At 42.6% G+C, this 15,846-nt stretch overlaps 1 protein-coding gene across 2 annotated transcripts in view; it reads left to right on the top strand.

Annotated features, from left to right (window-relative positions):
• gry (trafficking protein particle complex subunit 11 gry) overlaps nucleotides 1-15,846 on the top strand; it is a 158,247-nt gene that overhangs the window by 75,049 nt on the left and 67,352 nt on the right. For both annotated transcript variants that reach the window (XR_010567779.2, XM_065445339.2), the window contains exons 14-16: nucleotides 3,130-3,275; nucleotides 9,380-9,441; nucleotides 10,412-10,547. Coding sequence is in view for 1 of the 2 variants with exons in the window: in XM_065445339.2 (XP_065301411.2) it covers nucleotides 3,130-3,275; nucleotides 9,380-9,441; nucleotides 10,412-10,547 (344 nt within the window). In the remaining variant the exon portion in view is untranslated. The remainder of the gene's footprint in view (nucleotides 1-3,129; nucleotides 3,276-9,379; nucleotides 9,442-10,411; nucleotides 10,548-15,846) is intronic.

The raw sequence follows: 15,846 nt of genomic DNA, 5'->3' as shown, positions 1-15,846 counted from the left end.
CATTGTCATATCGTTTTCGTGATGCCATTGTGGTATCTCCATCATTGTCTCTCCTGCTTTGTCATTCAATTCTCATCATGCTGTCATTGTCACGTCATCCTCGACATACAATTGCCATTACACACTTGTTGTGCCATCATTGTCATACTCTCATAGTCATCTTATTGTTCTCCTACTGTTACGCCATTGTAATCATTGCATCGTCATCATGCAGTCCCCATCATGCAGTCATTGTGATTCATTGTTGTGATGCTTATTGTGGTCGTTCCTTCAATGTCATTGTAACTTCGTCATTCCACTCTTGCCATTCCATTGTTGTCATGTTGTTGTAACACAGTCGTCGTTAAACTACTGTAGTCATGCCGTCGGCGTCATAATGCCTTCATCGTTTCATTGACATCATTCCTTCTATACCGTTCTATTGCAATCAAGCTGTCATCCTTCACTCAGGATTTTGGTGCTGTTATGCCATCGTCGTAATTGCGTCATCGTCAGACATTTGTCATCATGCATTCGTTGTCGTGCTTCCTTTGGTGCTGTTGTGGTAACATGATTTCGTCATCCGACTCTAGCCATACCATAGTCATGCTTTTGTGGTCATTCAGTTGTCGTGATAACATCGTCAGCTGATTGCCGTCATGCCGTCGTCATAATACTGATTTCATTGTTAAATGAGGGACATGCCTTGTTTTTTTGTCATTTTATTGTCGTCACTGTGCTGTTGTCAAACAGCCATCATCACTGCTGACGTCAGCGGTATGTCATATCAACAGGCCTAATGTTCAACCTTAGTCATCATCATGCCTTCATGCACCAAACACTCATTGTCAAACGTTCGTCATCATGACGCCATTCTGGGTGCTCCATTGTTATTGTTCAAACTTTGTCATCTGACTCTTGTCATTGCGTTTTCATCACGTCATCATTGTCACACAGTTGTCGTTATACCATTGTCCTCATACTATTGCCATGACGCTATCCTTGTTATGTCATCCCCACTATTTTATAATTGTCACTGAAATGTCGTCATCGTCATACTACCAACTTGGTGATGGTGGTGGGTTTTAGCAACAGGCGGGTTTAGCCTGGTGATCAAGGCTGGCAATTGCTCCACCCGAGCTTCTCTTACAATATCAATATGGTGCTTCACCACATGTTCATCAAACCAGTCTCTCTTAACAATGCGATAGGAGACATGAAGTTTTCTTGCGGGCTATAACTGTTCCTTTGGGGGACACAAGCTGTTGCAGGCACGCATGTGGAAGGTCCTTTCTTGCAGATTCTATAGGTTCTCTGACTTTGTTTTAACAACATAATTCTTTCCTTGACACTGTGTCGCTGTGGGCCAATACTGGAAAGAATGTATGTCGCATATGGTCTAAGCAATGAAAGTCACAGAATGACCCCTACAGATTATTAAAAAAATGTGTCTTTAGCAATTTGATGTGTCACTACATTGCTTGAATGCTAATTGCATTACTATTGACAGTCGTTGTGAGATGGGTTCTCCCTGAATTTTTTTCTTTTGTGGCATTTCGCATTCCTTTTCATTTCGGTGCAGACACCCAGTAGGCAGATTTGATATTTATAAGCAATAATGTGGTGTGGGAACACTGTAGTAAGTGGTTTATTTTACCATAGAAGAGACACAAAACTTTACGATTGTTACATCCAAATATTGTTAAAACCAGTAATGTTATAAGTGGGCTTGACTGCACTTGTGTTTAAATTAAAATTAAATTTTAATTAAAACCCGCTGTGGTTGCTTAGTGGCTATGGTGTTGGGCTGCTGAGCACGAGGTCGCGGGATTTAATCCCGGCCACGGCAGCCGCATTTCGATGGGGGCGAAATGTGAAAACACCCGTGTACATAGATTTAGGTGCACATTAAAGAACTCCAGGTGGTCGAAATTTTCGGAGTCCTCTACTACGGCGTGCCTCATAATCAGAAAGTACTTTCGGCACGTAAAACCCCATAATTTTTTAAAGTTTAATTAAAATGTTTTGGCATTTGTCAACTCTGCCTTTTTAATGCAACCCGGTTACAGCAATTATCAGTTATAACAATTGAGTTTTCTTGGCTCTTGATTATTATTATAAGAAGGTTCGACTAGATAAGTAAAAGAGTGAAATTCTCTCATTAAGCAAGTGCTGAACCAGTTTAAATGAATTATGTTGCATTTAAGAAAGCTGAATTACGCTGACTGTAGCAGTAGTATTTTCATTTAGAACATAAAATGTTTTACAAAATGTATTGCAAATTGGTAAGAAGGGTGTAGGATTGGGCTTCTTGGTAAAACATGCTTTAAAGTTTGAATAACAGCAGAAGCACAGCAGAAGGGAGAGAGAAGAAGAACAGAGCGCTTTGTTCTCTCCTCCACCCCCTCTGCTGTCGTTGCACTGTTATTCGAACTCTAAAAGGAATTGGTAAATCGGTAAGGTAAAAAGAACTGAAGTGCAAAGTTTACAAATTGTTAGCTCTGCAGTAAAAACAGTTATTGCAGTTCTGTAAGCTGCATCTGCTGCATCTGCTGGAACACCTAAAGCATAAAGATGTGATGCATGTTTTCAGTTTATGTTGAATTGTACAGTACTCACAACAGTGTTGAAAAAGTCCCAACTCGCAAATTATTGGTAAATTTCATAATGTGCTACTATACAATTTTGTGGGCTCAAGAGATGCATCTCTCTCAAGAGATGCAATATACATATTTTTTATGGCTCAGTTACAAGGTTGTAAACTTGACTCCTTGTTTTTAACTTTTTCTTTTACGAGTTCTTGCACCACATATTTATGGCCTAAATAAAAACTTTACTGCCTACAGTCATTACATTTCAACTTGTTTCAGATGCAGTAAACCACATCAAAATTGGTGTATTGGTGCAGTAGATATAGAGCAAAACGATTTCTCCATTTTGATGTACTTACATAGGAGCTTACCTGGGGTCTTTTTAATACAATGCATGGCACTGTATAAATTGACATGTTGTTCTGCTTGATACTCCACTCTTTGTATGGCATGATGGCAGGATCTTATTGCCGCCTTGTATCATGCTGCTGGGAAGACCGCACAAATCACAGAACTTGCAGTGTGGTGCCATTGCCCTGTGCTGTTCCCCTGCTTGCAGCATCCTGACACACGTGCTCTGGGACTACCGTGCTGAGCGCTGGCGACCCTTGGTTTCCAACATCCTGACCACTGCCCTCAAGTGTGCCTACCTCTCGGCCAGCGTGCCGACCTTCCTCATGCTGGGCCTGGAGTTCACCTCCAGTTGTATCCTTGTGTTGGAATTTTTGTGTTCCTGGCTAGACATTTGGGTTATTGTTGTAGTGTGACTTTTTCTTTGGAGACTGGTGCAAACGTTATCTTAATCTCATGTGTGCCTAGATCACATGCTACTGCGCATCTCTTGGGGAGCAGTCACAGTTCTTTTTTGGTTATCTTCTTCACCAGATGTGATTGCCTTGTTGTCCATGTGCTTAGAGCTGGAGGACCTGTACAAAGTCCAACGCATCCAGCAGAGCAGAATCTCGCTACTATGAACTTTGCGGGACTGCCAAAGTTAATTCGTTAATTTGATTTATCGTAGTACTGAAAAACCAATATTTTCATGTTAATAATGTAACAACAACGGAAATTGCATACCTTTGCAGCAGATGTGCGTGTTCATTTGTAAATAGTAAATGAGAACACTGGGCACAGTTTAACTACAATTTATTGCTTGAGGAAGTGTGTAATCTTCTTCTGGTGAGTAAACAGCAAGCACTGTAGGATGAACGCCTCCACATCCTTGACTTTCCTCTGAACATCATCGGGGACATATTTACAGTGCCCGAGAAATGATCGCGTCTTCTTTCGAAAAACTAAAACATCCGAGCTGGAAACTGTCTCTTCCTCTCGTATTGATCCAGTGTCAGCATCGTTTTCTTCACTACTGCAATCTTCTTGCTCACGCACTTTATTCACGATGTCTTCGTTGGTGAGCTCCGCGGATGTAGCCGCCGTGCTGTCGCTGTCAATGTAATCATCGAAGGTCACTGCGGTGTCGACAGGGAGCTTCTCGGTAAGCTGATTCCAGTTCGGTGTGGAGCTCCTCTGTGTCCTCGCAATTTTGTGGCATAGGTGAAGCCTCTAATAGGCCTGCCTTTCGCCAGCAGTTGCTGTTTGTGCTTGCCTTCACGTTCCACCACGACCCTGTAAGCATTTCTGTAGCTTGACGAATGTTTACCTGTGTGGGCAGTTTCAGTCGAATATTGATCAGGAGGCGCCGCACAAGACGCTTCCGAAATTCGGCCTTCACACATCTGATGATGCCCTGGCCCAAAGGTTGGAGTGAAAAAGTACAATTTGGGGGCATAAATTCAAATTGCACATTGCTCAATCGCACTTTCATGATATGCGCCGAGCAGTTATCAACGATGAGAATTTTTCTGTCTTTCTTTTTCATTGTGTTGTCGAGCTGCACCAGCCACCGAGTGAGCAATTGTCGCATCATCCACGCTTTCTTGTTGGCTCGGTAGCCGCAAGGCAACGAGACGTTTTTCAAGCAGCGCGGCTTAGCAGACTTGCCAACAACTAGAGGCTTGAGTTTTTCCATGCCCGTGGAGTTGCAGCAGAGCAGAACTGATACACGGAGACATGATTTCTTTCTGCCTTGCACCTGTCGCCTTTAAAGTTCATTCTTTTATCAGGCAACAACTGATACAAGGACGCCGTTTCAGCGCTGTTGAAAATGTCATCTGGAGAGAAAGACTCCAGATGACGAGAGAAAGCGCTCGTTTCACCGCACTTTCACCATCTGCTGCCTTTTCTTCGCCACAAGCAACCTGCCATGCAGTGCCATTCCTTTGCCGGAAGCGGTAAAAGCCATTCGGCACTTGCATCGAAACCGGAGATGTCCAAGGCGGTCGCAAACTGTAGCGCCTTCTCTTGAATAATCGAGCCTGACAAGGGCACATCGTTTTAATGCAACAGCGTTAAGGAGCTCGTGGTGCCAAAAAGCTGGTGTCGTAGGTGTCGTCGGCGTTGGCCATGAGCGAAAAATCCCGGAAGGCAATCCATAAATAAAACAACTTGCAAGATGAGCTGGGTGGAAATCGAACCAGGGTCTCCGGAGTGTGAGACTGAGACGTTACCACTCAGCCATGAGTTTGATGGTTCAAAGCGCGACAAAAGCACCCCTAGTGAATGCGGTCTTGCCTTAGAAACGTGTTGTAGGAAGTTATACTGTGGTGTTTATCGGTAATTATGAGCATGTAAATTACAGACATCGCAGTTAAACGAGTAGCGAAGTATGTTTCCGCTACATTTCTTCTGCGCTTGGCGCACACGCAGAGCCATCGTGCTGCAAACACGGAAGACCCCCCTCCTCGCAATGTACGGCGCTGCCTTGACAGGTGACGCGCTACTCGCCTGCTTCTCCCCTTCGTCTCGTTCGAGCGCATTGGGGCCGTGCGGGGACCGGTGCGAGGATGCCCCAATACCCTTGTGTTTAATAAGTTTTCTCGCTTTCCCCCTTCCAACTTCCAGCGTGCACCACTCAAACCCTCTTGTTTAGGTGACGCGGCTCCTTTTTTCACTCACAGCGCGATTCCTACGTGTAGCGTTCGATGCGGGAAGCCACTGACGTGATCACTGCGCCGTAGCGCGTCTAGTGGGAAAGCATCCCCTGCGATGTGTGCCGTGCTGCTGGCAAGGAGTCATGCGTCTGCGTGGTGTATGTGTGTGCTGAGTGACCAAGATACTCTGTGCATGTGAACGCTAAGGGAACAGGGGAGCAAGAAACGTTGTAGTGTGCACACCACAGTGTGGAAATGTAGATTGTGAGAAGCACTTGTTAGAACAAATAATTAGGAAAAAGTTGTGTTGTGGACTTACAAGTGTTGTATATGAAAACTATGTCTTTGTGTGACTCAAGAGCATGCTGAGCGAATGAGTGGGCGGTGCGAACGGGGTGCGATAACGCTATCGCGTTCCACTCTTGAAGGCAAAGCTTAAGCGTCTTCCAATTTTTGTCTAGCATTTTTAAACCACGTGAGCACGGTGCTGCTGGACGGTGCTGTCAGTTCTGGTAGTTGCCAAGCCGCAGGTGTTTTCTTGAGGGAGCAAGCTATGACTCTCGATGCAATTTCATAATCTTTTCCCTATCTGAGCATTGTTGCCATTGTTGACGGGGGAATATCACACTCTCTGCACAGGTCGGCTTGCTTTATTCCAGCATTCAGCTGCGTCAAAATGTCCACTTTTTGTTTGAGCGAAAACTGGCGTCACTTCTTTTTAACGCGGAGAACTCATTGTCAGCAAAGCGAATGCACAACACAATCACAGCACCGATAACTTCGCAGCTCCTGCTGATCGCTATCAACGTGGTGACGCTAGGCCTACGACGTAGTAGGAGAGTCCGAACAGGACCATGTGCGACGCTCACACTGATGCCGATGCTGCTGGGGCTGTACCCATTGAAACGGGGTCCCCAGCACATGGCTGCTGCTGCTGCGGATGATGACGATAGGTGTAAGCCTCAGGGATTCGGTACCGAAACTGCAACGGAACTTCGTAATAATGAAGCACCTTGGTGATTATGGCATTAAATTACGTATGTTGTTCTGAAATATTTGGTAATCTGAAATTCGTAGTACTGAAAGTTTTTTTACATTGAAAATTTATTTTTATTTTATTTATTTATTTAGCAATACTGTAAGCCTTTTTACAGGCTCATACAGGAGTGGGTCACAATCAAAACAACAAAACTTTGTTGGTCAAAACAGAAGAAAGCAATGAAATACACTAATTATTACAATTTAAGGATATAACATGCAAACAAAATGACAGACCAAAGCAAACAGTGCAAGGCAGATAATACAGGGAAGGGGTAAGAGCTACGAACAATTTAGATGCGGTGGGAAACGGCCAAAACACAGTTGCACAACGCAACGTTGCAGCGAAGCAGTAAATAATCGGAAACAGACCTAATCATAAAAAGTGCACTAATTCTGGTTGCAAATTCTTCGATGGAGTCAACATGTGCAATTGGTTTTGGCAGACGGTTCCAGGCTTCAATTGCAGATGAAAAAAATGAATATTTAAATGTGTTGCAATGCGCAGAAAGCTGTCTGATGCACTTACGGTGATTTGTTCTTTCCGAATGTTGGAAGGGTGGCCGAATGTACTTTGTTTTATCTATATTTATGTGCCCGTGATAAAGAAGGAAAAGGAACTTCATGGCAGCTATACACCTTCCTGATATTAGAGTTGGGATATTTGCTTGTTCACAAATATAAGCAGTATGGCGGGGATATAAAAAAAATTGTAAATCTGAAAAGTTTTAATGTGGTGTTTGTGGTAATGAGATTTTACTGTATAATGCAGTCGCTTAACAATGTATGTACCAAGTATTCTCGTGTAACTTAATAAAAAAATAATAATTTAAGACCCAAGTTGTTAGACTTGGGTCTTAAATAATTAGGACCCAACCATACTTACCCGTATCCAACTTGCACCGTTTTCCAAAGAAAGTGAATCTGAAAATTGTCTGTGTGTTACATTTGAGTATGAAACCAAAATGTGTGTTTGTGGTGTTGGCAACAGCCTACCATCACAGCTGTCTGAGACAGTGTCATCACCATCGCAAAGTCACATTTTTGTGAAGGTTGGTATGGGTTCACATGTTCGACTACAGTCTGGAGGAATACTCTCGGCCAATAAATTTTGGAGGTACTATTATGCGGCACTTGTGCATGAACATGACAACGGTGCCTTGAGCACAAAGAAGACGAGGTGGTGAAGAAGCACTGCATGAAGCCAACTGTTTTTACCATTGTATATATTGTATATATACGCACTTTTGCTTTTCCTTCACATATGCATAATCCCCGCATCAGTTTGGTGGAAGTGTGAAATCTTGCTTTCGCAAGATTTTGCACGACTATGCGCCAGATGTGTTGGTATATACGGTTGACATCTCTAAGTAGCTCTTGGCTACAGAGCTACACTGCTCTACAGCTTTTCACACATCTATATGGGTGTGCGAAGCTTGATATCTACACACAGTGCCAGGAACGCTGTCGGCCACATACTTAATATCTCAGAATCTCACCAAAATTACACAGTAAAAGCTAGGTAATTTGAATTTCACGGGACCGTGAAGCCAGTTCAAACGAAACAAAATTTTTAACTAACAAAAGTAACACAAACGGACACGTTTTGTGACCTAGAGGGCATGAAAAACATTTATTGAAAAAAAAATTTAAGATATCGGTGATCACTTTCTACTTTTCTTTCTCTTCTTGGAAGGCTATAGTGGCCACACTCTGCTGTGGCGCACAACCTTGATGCAGGGAGTCCTCTCAGTCCTATTAAAAGCTTAAAAATAGGCTTGTGACATTCTGTTTTGGAGCTGGGCCTCTGCTGCGGTTCGTCATGTTTTCCTAAGCAGTCTTTATGAAAACAGGTTCTTCGTACTGAATGTGGCTGCAGTGGCACCAAGGTCATTCAGCAAGGTGCATGAGGGCCATCAAAGAAATAATGTTGAAAGCCGCGACAGCATTCCCCAAACCATTGTGCAGGGAAATTACAAAGCATGCATGGAGAGTGCGCTTGGTAGAGGCGAGCCACACCAGCGGGATCTTGTTGAAGGGGGAGAGGAATTCCCACTGGGTGCCGCTGTCAACCTGCTGCTGCAGATGACCAACGACCAATAATTGCTTGCTCAAGAGTGAGATCACCGGTGGCTGCTGGCAGCAAGCAAATTAAAATGCATGTGGGGTTTGACAGAATGTTGTGTGGCACTCATAGGAGCGGGAGAAAGGAGGCACAACAAAAAAATGTGTGCATGCTTGTTTTGTGTTGTGGCTGTTGTGTGACTCTGCAGGAAGGTGTAAAGATCGACTAGGTGATTGACCTAGTTAGACTGAGTTTTTGAAGATAGCCATTGGGTGAGACAGTGACAGCTATCTGGGCACAGTCTGGGCAGATGATTATTGCTGAAATAAACGTTTCCTCCACCGGATGTCAGCTCTTCCTTTGTGCTGCCAGTGAGCTCTAGAGCCATTAGGTGTTTCAGTGACTTTCGATGCCCACGGACGCACAGGTGCCACTTCCTTCTCATTGTTGTCATTGTCTTTGCCTCCTGTCTATCCAATGACAGACTGCTTACCTCCTACTTGGGCGATAATGTCTTCATCTGTTAGAGCGCCATGCAGAAACAGTCCCGTTTGGAATTTCCAAACAAGGATTCCCACTTTGTGGGAATGATCACTCTGTGTTATTAAATATAACTATGTGCATTTCCTGGCATAGGCACCAGTGGTGCTGGAGTGTTCCTTTGCACTATGTGTTGATGGGCGTTGCAGTCTCTACCTTGACAAGTTGCTCACCAGGGATCCTAGGGACGCAGGAGGAGAAGAGCTCCATCCAGACCAGTGTCTTCAATGTCATTGAGGTTGGCTCTCTTTTACCATCTATGCCATTTTACCATTCTTCATTCTTATCTGTGGTAAGCCTTCGAAAACAGGAAAATCTCAAGGGTATGCCTGGCTTGAATGGGGTCTGCAGTAGACAACATTGCCATTTAAAGACGTACCTACACAATATTTTGAACTTCATTCCTGGCATTAAATAAAGGTCTGGGACCTCTTAACCCCATAAGGAATACTTGCAAGCCTTGGTATAAAGGTTATAAACAAAGATAAAGTGCCTCAGAAAGGCTGGCCAGCCTTTCTGAGCCACATTATTTCTGTTTATAACCTTTATACCACAGTGTGCTATTCCATCTGTCAGCCCCTTTCTTGATTTTGGATTCGCAAGCCTTGGAGCATTCTAAGTACTTCAATATAATAGCTTGTCTACAACCAGTTTCAGTTTTGTTTGTACTGTGTTGTGACATCAGGAAGCACAAAGTGGTCCTGGACAGTGTACATGGAGCCGTGCACCTGGAGTGGTGGGAGCAGGGCATTACAACACTTTGACACTCTCTTTGGCTAGCTCGACTGTCTGCCATGCTGCTACACCGGCTCTCACAAAGAGTAGTGGCATAGTAGGCGGTGACTGAGCGAGCCGTAGTGAGTGCTATGTCCTGCTCCTACGTAACCACATTTTGTCTCATGACATCACAACACAGCTAGGAACTGCCTGGGAAAGGGAACCGAAACTGACTTTTCATGAGCTTTCGTGTACAGTTGAACCCGGATATGTCAATTCTGAAGGGGATCACAAAAAAGTTGGATATATAGCTAGGTAATTCGATATATAAAATAAAAATTTTAAAAATTTCAAGGAAATTTTACAACTGTTCAATGTGCACAATAATTTGTTATATGTGGGTTTGATATATCGGCGTTTGACTGTAATAACGGACAAGTTTTGTCAAGAAAAAGCTTTCTTTTCCTCCTCCTCTCATATTTTGTACCTAGGGTAACCAGCCAGTGGCGTTCCCTGGCATGTCACCGTCCAGCATCGCTATTGCTGACGCCGCCTGGAAGGAGGCACTGTCGGACCAGCCAGGGCAGCCATTGCAGAATTTGGACATGGACCACATCATCCAGTCAGGTGGGCTGCGCAACAGATAATTTAACTGAACAGTCTCCTGGCGAAATAATGATTAACGCAAACTGCAACATAGGCATCGAGGGGAGAAAGAAGAATTTATTCAAACATTAATTAGGAATTCTTGTTCGCAAACCTAAAAACGGCACCTTATCAATAAATTTGTAATAAAGTCATAATTATTAAGCTCTAACCCGACCAGACTTGCCTGATACAACAATATTTTGTTGCTACTTGTACCCACCAATTACAGCAAGTACACTGCTACATTCATTGCTGTTAAGTTTTTGAATAACATTCCATTAAGTACTAAGCAATTAGTATTGACATTAGAGGCACTTAAGTTGAACTTTTTCCCCTTTAGTACTCTTAAATCGCCAGTATTAATTAATCTGTATTGCTATATTTTGCTGCATTTATATTTTTATTGTTTACATATTTTTTTTTGAGTTTACATGGTTAAATAATTATATTGCATGACTTTCATATTATTATTTGTATATTTATTAAAATAAGCTTAAATAATATGCATTATTGGCATGTTATTTAAGCTGTACGTTGTGGGGCCTCCTCATGCATTAATGCTTATGCGACTATTTATTTCCAACATAAACAAACTTGGATTTAATTTTATTTTTATTTAACATCCATGGTATTGACACTGTCTTCAAGTAAATTTTATTTTGAGCAAATGCAAGCATCTAAAAATTGGCAAAGTGTGCAGAATAGTGTATGACATAGGTGCCGACTCCAGAGGGGCTCCGGATGCCGAGCCCCCTCCGGAGTTTTCCGAGGAAGCTGAGCCCCCCCCCCTGCCCTACACACCTAAAGTGCCATTACTAGATATTTGTCACCCACATTGTTTGAGGTTTCTTTTGACTTTCTTCGACCTTTTCACTTGAAATTTTACTGGGGCTAATAGCTTACGGCATCATTGTTGTCGCGGACGTGCACAGCTTTTAATTAGTACTTTCGCTTTATTTCTGCAAATCTTAAGACAAGTGCATTAGAAGCACTAGCGGCGGCTGCCTCATCTGCATTTTCTCACTTCAACATTGTTTTACATTTCCAGTGTAAACACCACACACATACACAATATATTTTAATATACACACAGGACAGTGTTCATTATATTTTTGAAGGAGATGGAGGTAGCCAGTTAAAAATTATTTCTAGAGGTATGGATAGCCTATGCCTAGAGAATGAATATGTTGTTGTATGTTCACCACGCTTCAAATTACTTTGCGTGCTTTTTTGAGCATGAAAAAAAATCTATAGACTTCAGTGACCCCTTCAGCAGTCTTTTATCAATTGTGTGTGAAATGTACGTGAATGTCCTGTGTCCCAGTATTGCTTCTCTTTCAAGTAAGCAATGCTAATGACTCATGAAAAAAAAAATGTATTTCTAATGTCAAGGTGTTTACTGACAGAGTTTGCAAGGAGTGAGAGGTCGAACTCGGTGTGGTAGTCCTAAACCCTGCGAGCAGTCAGAACCGGCCCCGTGCATAAAGCACTGGGGATGCGCCTGACTGACCTGCACTTTTTCTTTACATTTCATACGCTGGAGATGTGCCAGGTAATCCAGCGCTTCTTCTTCGTTACACTAATAATTTACAGCATTTATTAGGGGTGGAAACATTGTCTCATCATCATCATCACCAGCCTGGTTACGCCCACTGCAGGGCAAAGGCCTCTCCCATACTTCTCCAACAACCCCGGTCATTTACTAATCGTGGCCATGTTGTCCCTGCAAACTTCTTAATCTGATCCGCCTACCTCACTCTCTGCCACCCCCTGCTACGCTTCCCTTCCCTTGGAATCCAGTCCGTAACTCTTAATCACCATCGGTTATCTTCCCTCCTCATTACATGTCCTGCCCATGCCCATTTCTTTTTCTTGATTTCAATTAAGGTGTCAATGCCAAGAAACATTGTCAGTTGCATTCAAATGTCATAAATATATGCAGGGTGTTCCAATCAACTACCATGCACCAAGATATTAAAATAAGTGCAATGTATTACACGAAAAAAACCTAGTGCATGTTGTTTACAGTGCAATGAAGTAACTGCCAGTAATTTTTCGTTACTGAGATTTAAATAGGTAATTGTAATTAATTGTCTAACTCAAGACGTACTATCCTAATTATCAAGGTGTCAACAACCAAGGGACATATAACTGCGGTATTTCAGTGACATACTAATTGCGTAAGAATTTTTTTCTGATTAATACGTAAACCCTGCAAATAATGGAGAATACCACGTGACTGTGCTCCCGCTCTGATCGTAGAGCAGTGCCCTCGAACAGGCTCCCTTCGTGTTATCCAGAACGAAATGAAGGAAATAAAGAAAAGCATCATGATCGAGCTGGTGGCTTACCTGCTGCGCCCCGGCCGAGGTAACACGTCGCTATTGGTGTTAGTTGGAAACAAGCTGGGGCAGTTGTTGTCTTAGCGTAGATAAAGTGCACAGATGTTTCTTTTTTTTCTGGCATCGGTCATCAAGAAAGCCGCAGAAGAAGTGATAAAACGGACACAGTACTGTGTAGCTGCAAAAGGAGACCTATTCGAACACATACTCTAGGCTGGTGTTTAACGGAGCTTACGAATTCACAGATAACAAGGGCACACTGAAATCTGGCGTTTCTTCCTTTTTTTTTTTTGCAGACATCCTGATTGCCTATTTGGCTCATTTAAAAGTGGTATATTTACTTTCTTGAACGCATCAGTGTTGCTTTTTCTTTACATGTTGTTCGCTTCAGGGTCTGTTTATTTCGGTTTTATTTTTTGCCACGAACTTGTTTTTGCAGCACGTATACACTTTCATGAAAAATAAAATGGTAGCATTAATTTGGCTTTGGTCCGAAGCAAGTTTCTGGTGCAAAATATAGCTTCGCGTGCACTCTTTTGGTGCGGTGCGAGCAATGCTGGAATTCTATGCCTATTCCACTGCTTCTCGCATTTTGTGCGTGGTCAGAGAGGCACATTGGCTGTGTTATCAAGGGGATATTGTTATCGATTGGATCAATCGACCTTGAGAGACGGATAATAAGTGTGACGTAGAAATGAGGGGAAGAAATAGCTGCGAAGCTGCGAAACCTGCTGTTGGTGCTCCTTCCAAGTTGATCAAGGTGATGCGCTTTCTCTTCCAGTTTGCGACAGGCAACGCAGTTGCTTTCAGTCAGCTTATTTGAGGGCGCTGCTTTATCATGCAGGTGGGAACACACCCGCATGATATTTTTCATACTTTGTGAAGTTTCTTTGCCAGTCGGAAAAAATTGTACACAATTAGTACGTCACTGAAAACACTGCATTTAGATGTCGTTTTGAGGTGCCTACAAATGTCTTATTGACACTTCGAAAATTAGTACAGTACTTCTCGAGTTAGATCATTAATTGCAATTACTGAATTAAATCTCAGCAACGAAACGATTACTGGTGGCTACTCTACTGTACTGGAAACAAGATGCACTAGGTTTTCTTCGAGTAATACAACTGGTCTTTTTTTAAGTCTTGGTACATGATAAATACTGTACTGTATAATTCTTTAATAAGCACTGTTATAAGCACTGTATAATAAGCACTGTATAATTCCTTCAGTGGCTGAAATGAGGCCAAGCTGCATTCACTCGAAATCAGAATCAACAGCAGTCATGCGCAGCAGCGCCTATGCTCGAATTCACAAAGAAAGAGAGAGAGAGGCTGCAGTTTTGCTGGAAAAGCAAAGCAGCATAAGTGAGAGACAGGTATGCGACAATTACACGAAGGAAGATTACACTATCGTGAGGACTCAGGCTGCGAAATTGAACTGTCGCCTACTATGAGATCTTGTATATACTCGTACAACGCCGTTCCTTCAGCGCTCAATTCTTGGAGGTCACAAGAAGTTTCTTCAAGTGCAAGAAATATATATATATATATATATATATATATATATATATATATATATAGTCATATCATGAGAAGCCAGCAAACAGTGACACCAAGGACAACATAGGGGAAATTACTTGTGCCTAATAAATGAAATAAAACGATAAACTGATGCAAATTAAAGTGGATGAAAAAACAACTTGCCTCAGGTGGGAACTGAACCCACAACCTTCGCATTTCGCTTGCGATGCTCTACCAATTGAGCTACAGCGGCGCCGTTTACCCATCCACTTTCTTGGCTATTTATGTGCCTTAGTCACGTGAAATGCGAAGGTTGTGGGTTCGGTTCCCACCTGCGGCAAGTTGTTTTTTCATCCACTTTAATTTGCATCAGTTTATCGTTTCTTTATTTCATTTATTAGGCACAAGTAATTTCCCCTATGTTGTTCTTGGTGTCACTGTTTGTTGGCTTCTCATGATATGACTAATAAAAATCGGGCCCCTCGGTTAACCCCCTTTCTTCTCGTTTATATATATATATATGTATATATATATAGGGTTCGGAAAGCTGAGGGGGCCCCCGCTCTGCACCTGTCCCCCCCCCCCCCTTCATCCCAGGAAAATGAAAACTGTCCACCTATGGTGTACGCACATGATAAAAGAATGACTAGTCACGCGACACCTAAATTTCTTCGAACCAGCATAATCGCAGCATTTTTGAAAACAAGAACTATTCTTACACAAACCTGAAGCTCACCGAACAAATACTGCAAATGCAGAGTGTGTGCTGCATTCTAACTACGTGCATTTTTGCCAGGGACATATGACTGCTTTATTAATCGGCTGTCAGAGGTGTTTGTACTTACATTGAAACACTGATCACATGTCAGTAGCTTAACTGGGTATCCTTGCATGGTTTGAGGTTGAGATCATAAATTTCCCCACAAGAGACCCGCGGGACTATGGCACTACTGTCTATCAGAGTTGCACTGGTTAGCCAGCATGGGAATCACAGTAAGTATATGGATTTGCCTAAACTTTGTCCTTCTGGCTTCAAAAGGCTTTCAGACTGGAAATTGATCATTTTCAACAAATCATTGCATTATAAATGTATTGATTTGCAATTACAATAGAACTTCGTTCATATGTTTTAGAAAAAGCTTCGAGGAAGAAAACACACTTACCGGAAAAACATAAGATCCGAAGCAACGAAAAAAATTTGACAGGCTCAACTATTGTTGACATCTGCCTAATGAGAAGCATTGTGTGGATCATTGTGGCACGAGACGCCGATGCGCGTCGACATGGTGGTGCTCCAGTGGCCCATCACACTTTTTGTTGTTTTTCTATTGTATGGTGTTTTAAGAGGGCGATGGGAAACAAACAAAATCAAACTGGTGGGTGATGCCGGATGCAGCCAAAGGGAAATGTGATGCC

The sequence above is a fragment of the Dermacentor albipictus genome, chromosome 2 (assembly GCF_038994185.2).
Source record: "Dermacentor albipictus isolate Rhodes 1998 colony chromosome 2, USDA_Dalb.pri_finalv2, whole genome shotgun sequence".
Taxonomy (NCBI): Eukaryota; Metazoa; Arthropoda; class Arachnida; order Ixodida; family Ixodidae; genus Dermacentor; species Dermacentor albipictus.
This window is presented reverse-complemented; position numbering and strand designations above follow the sequence as displayed.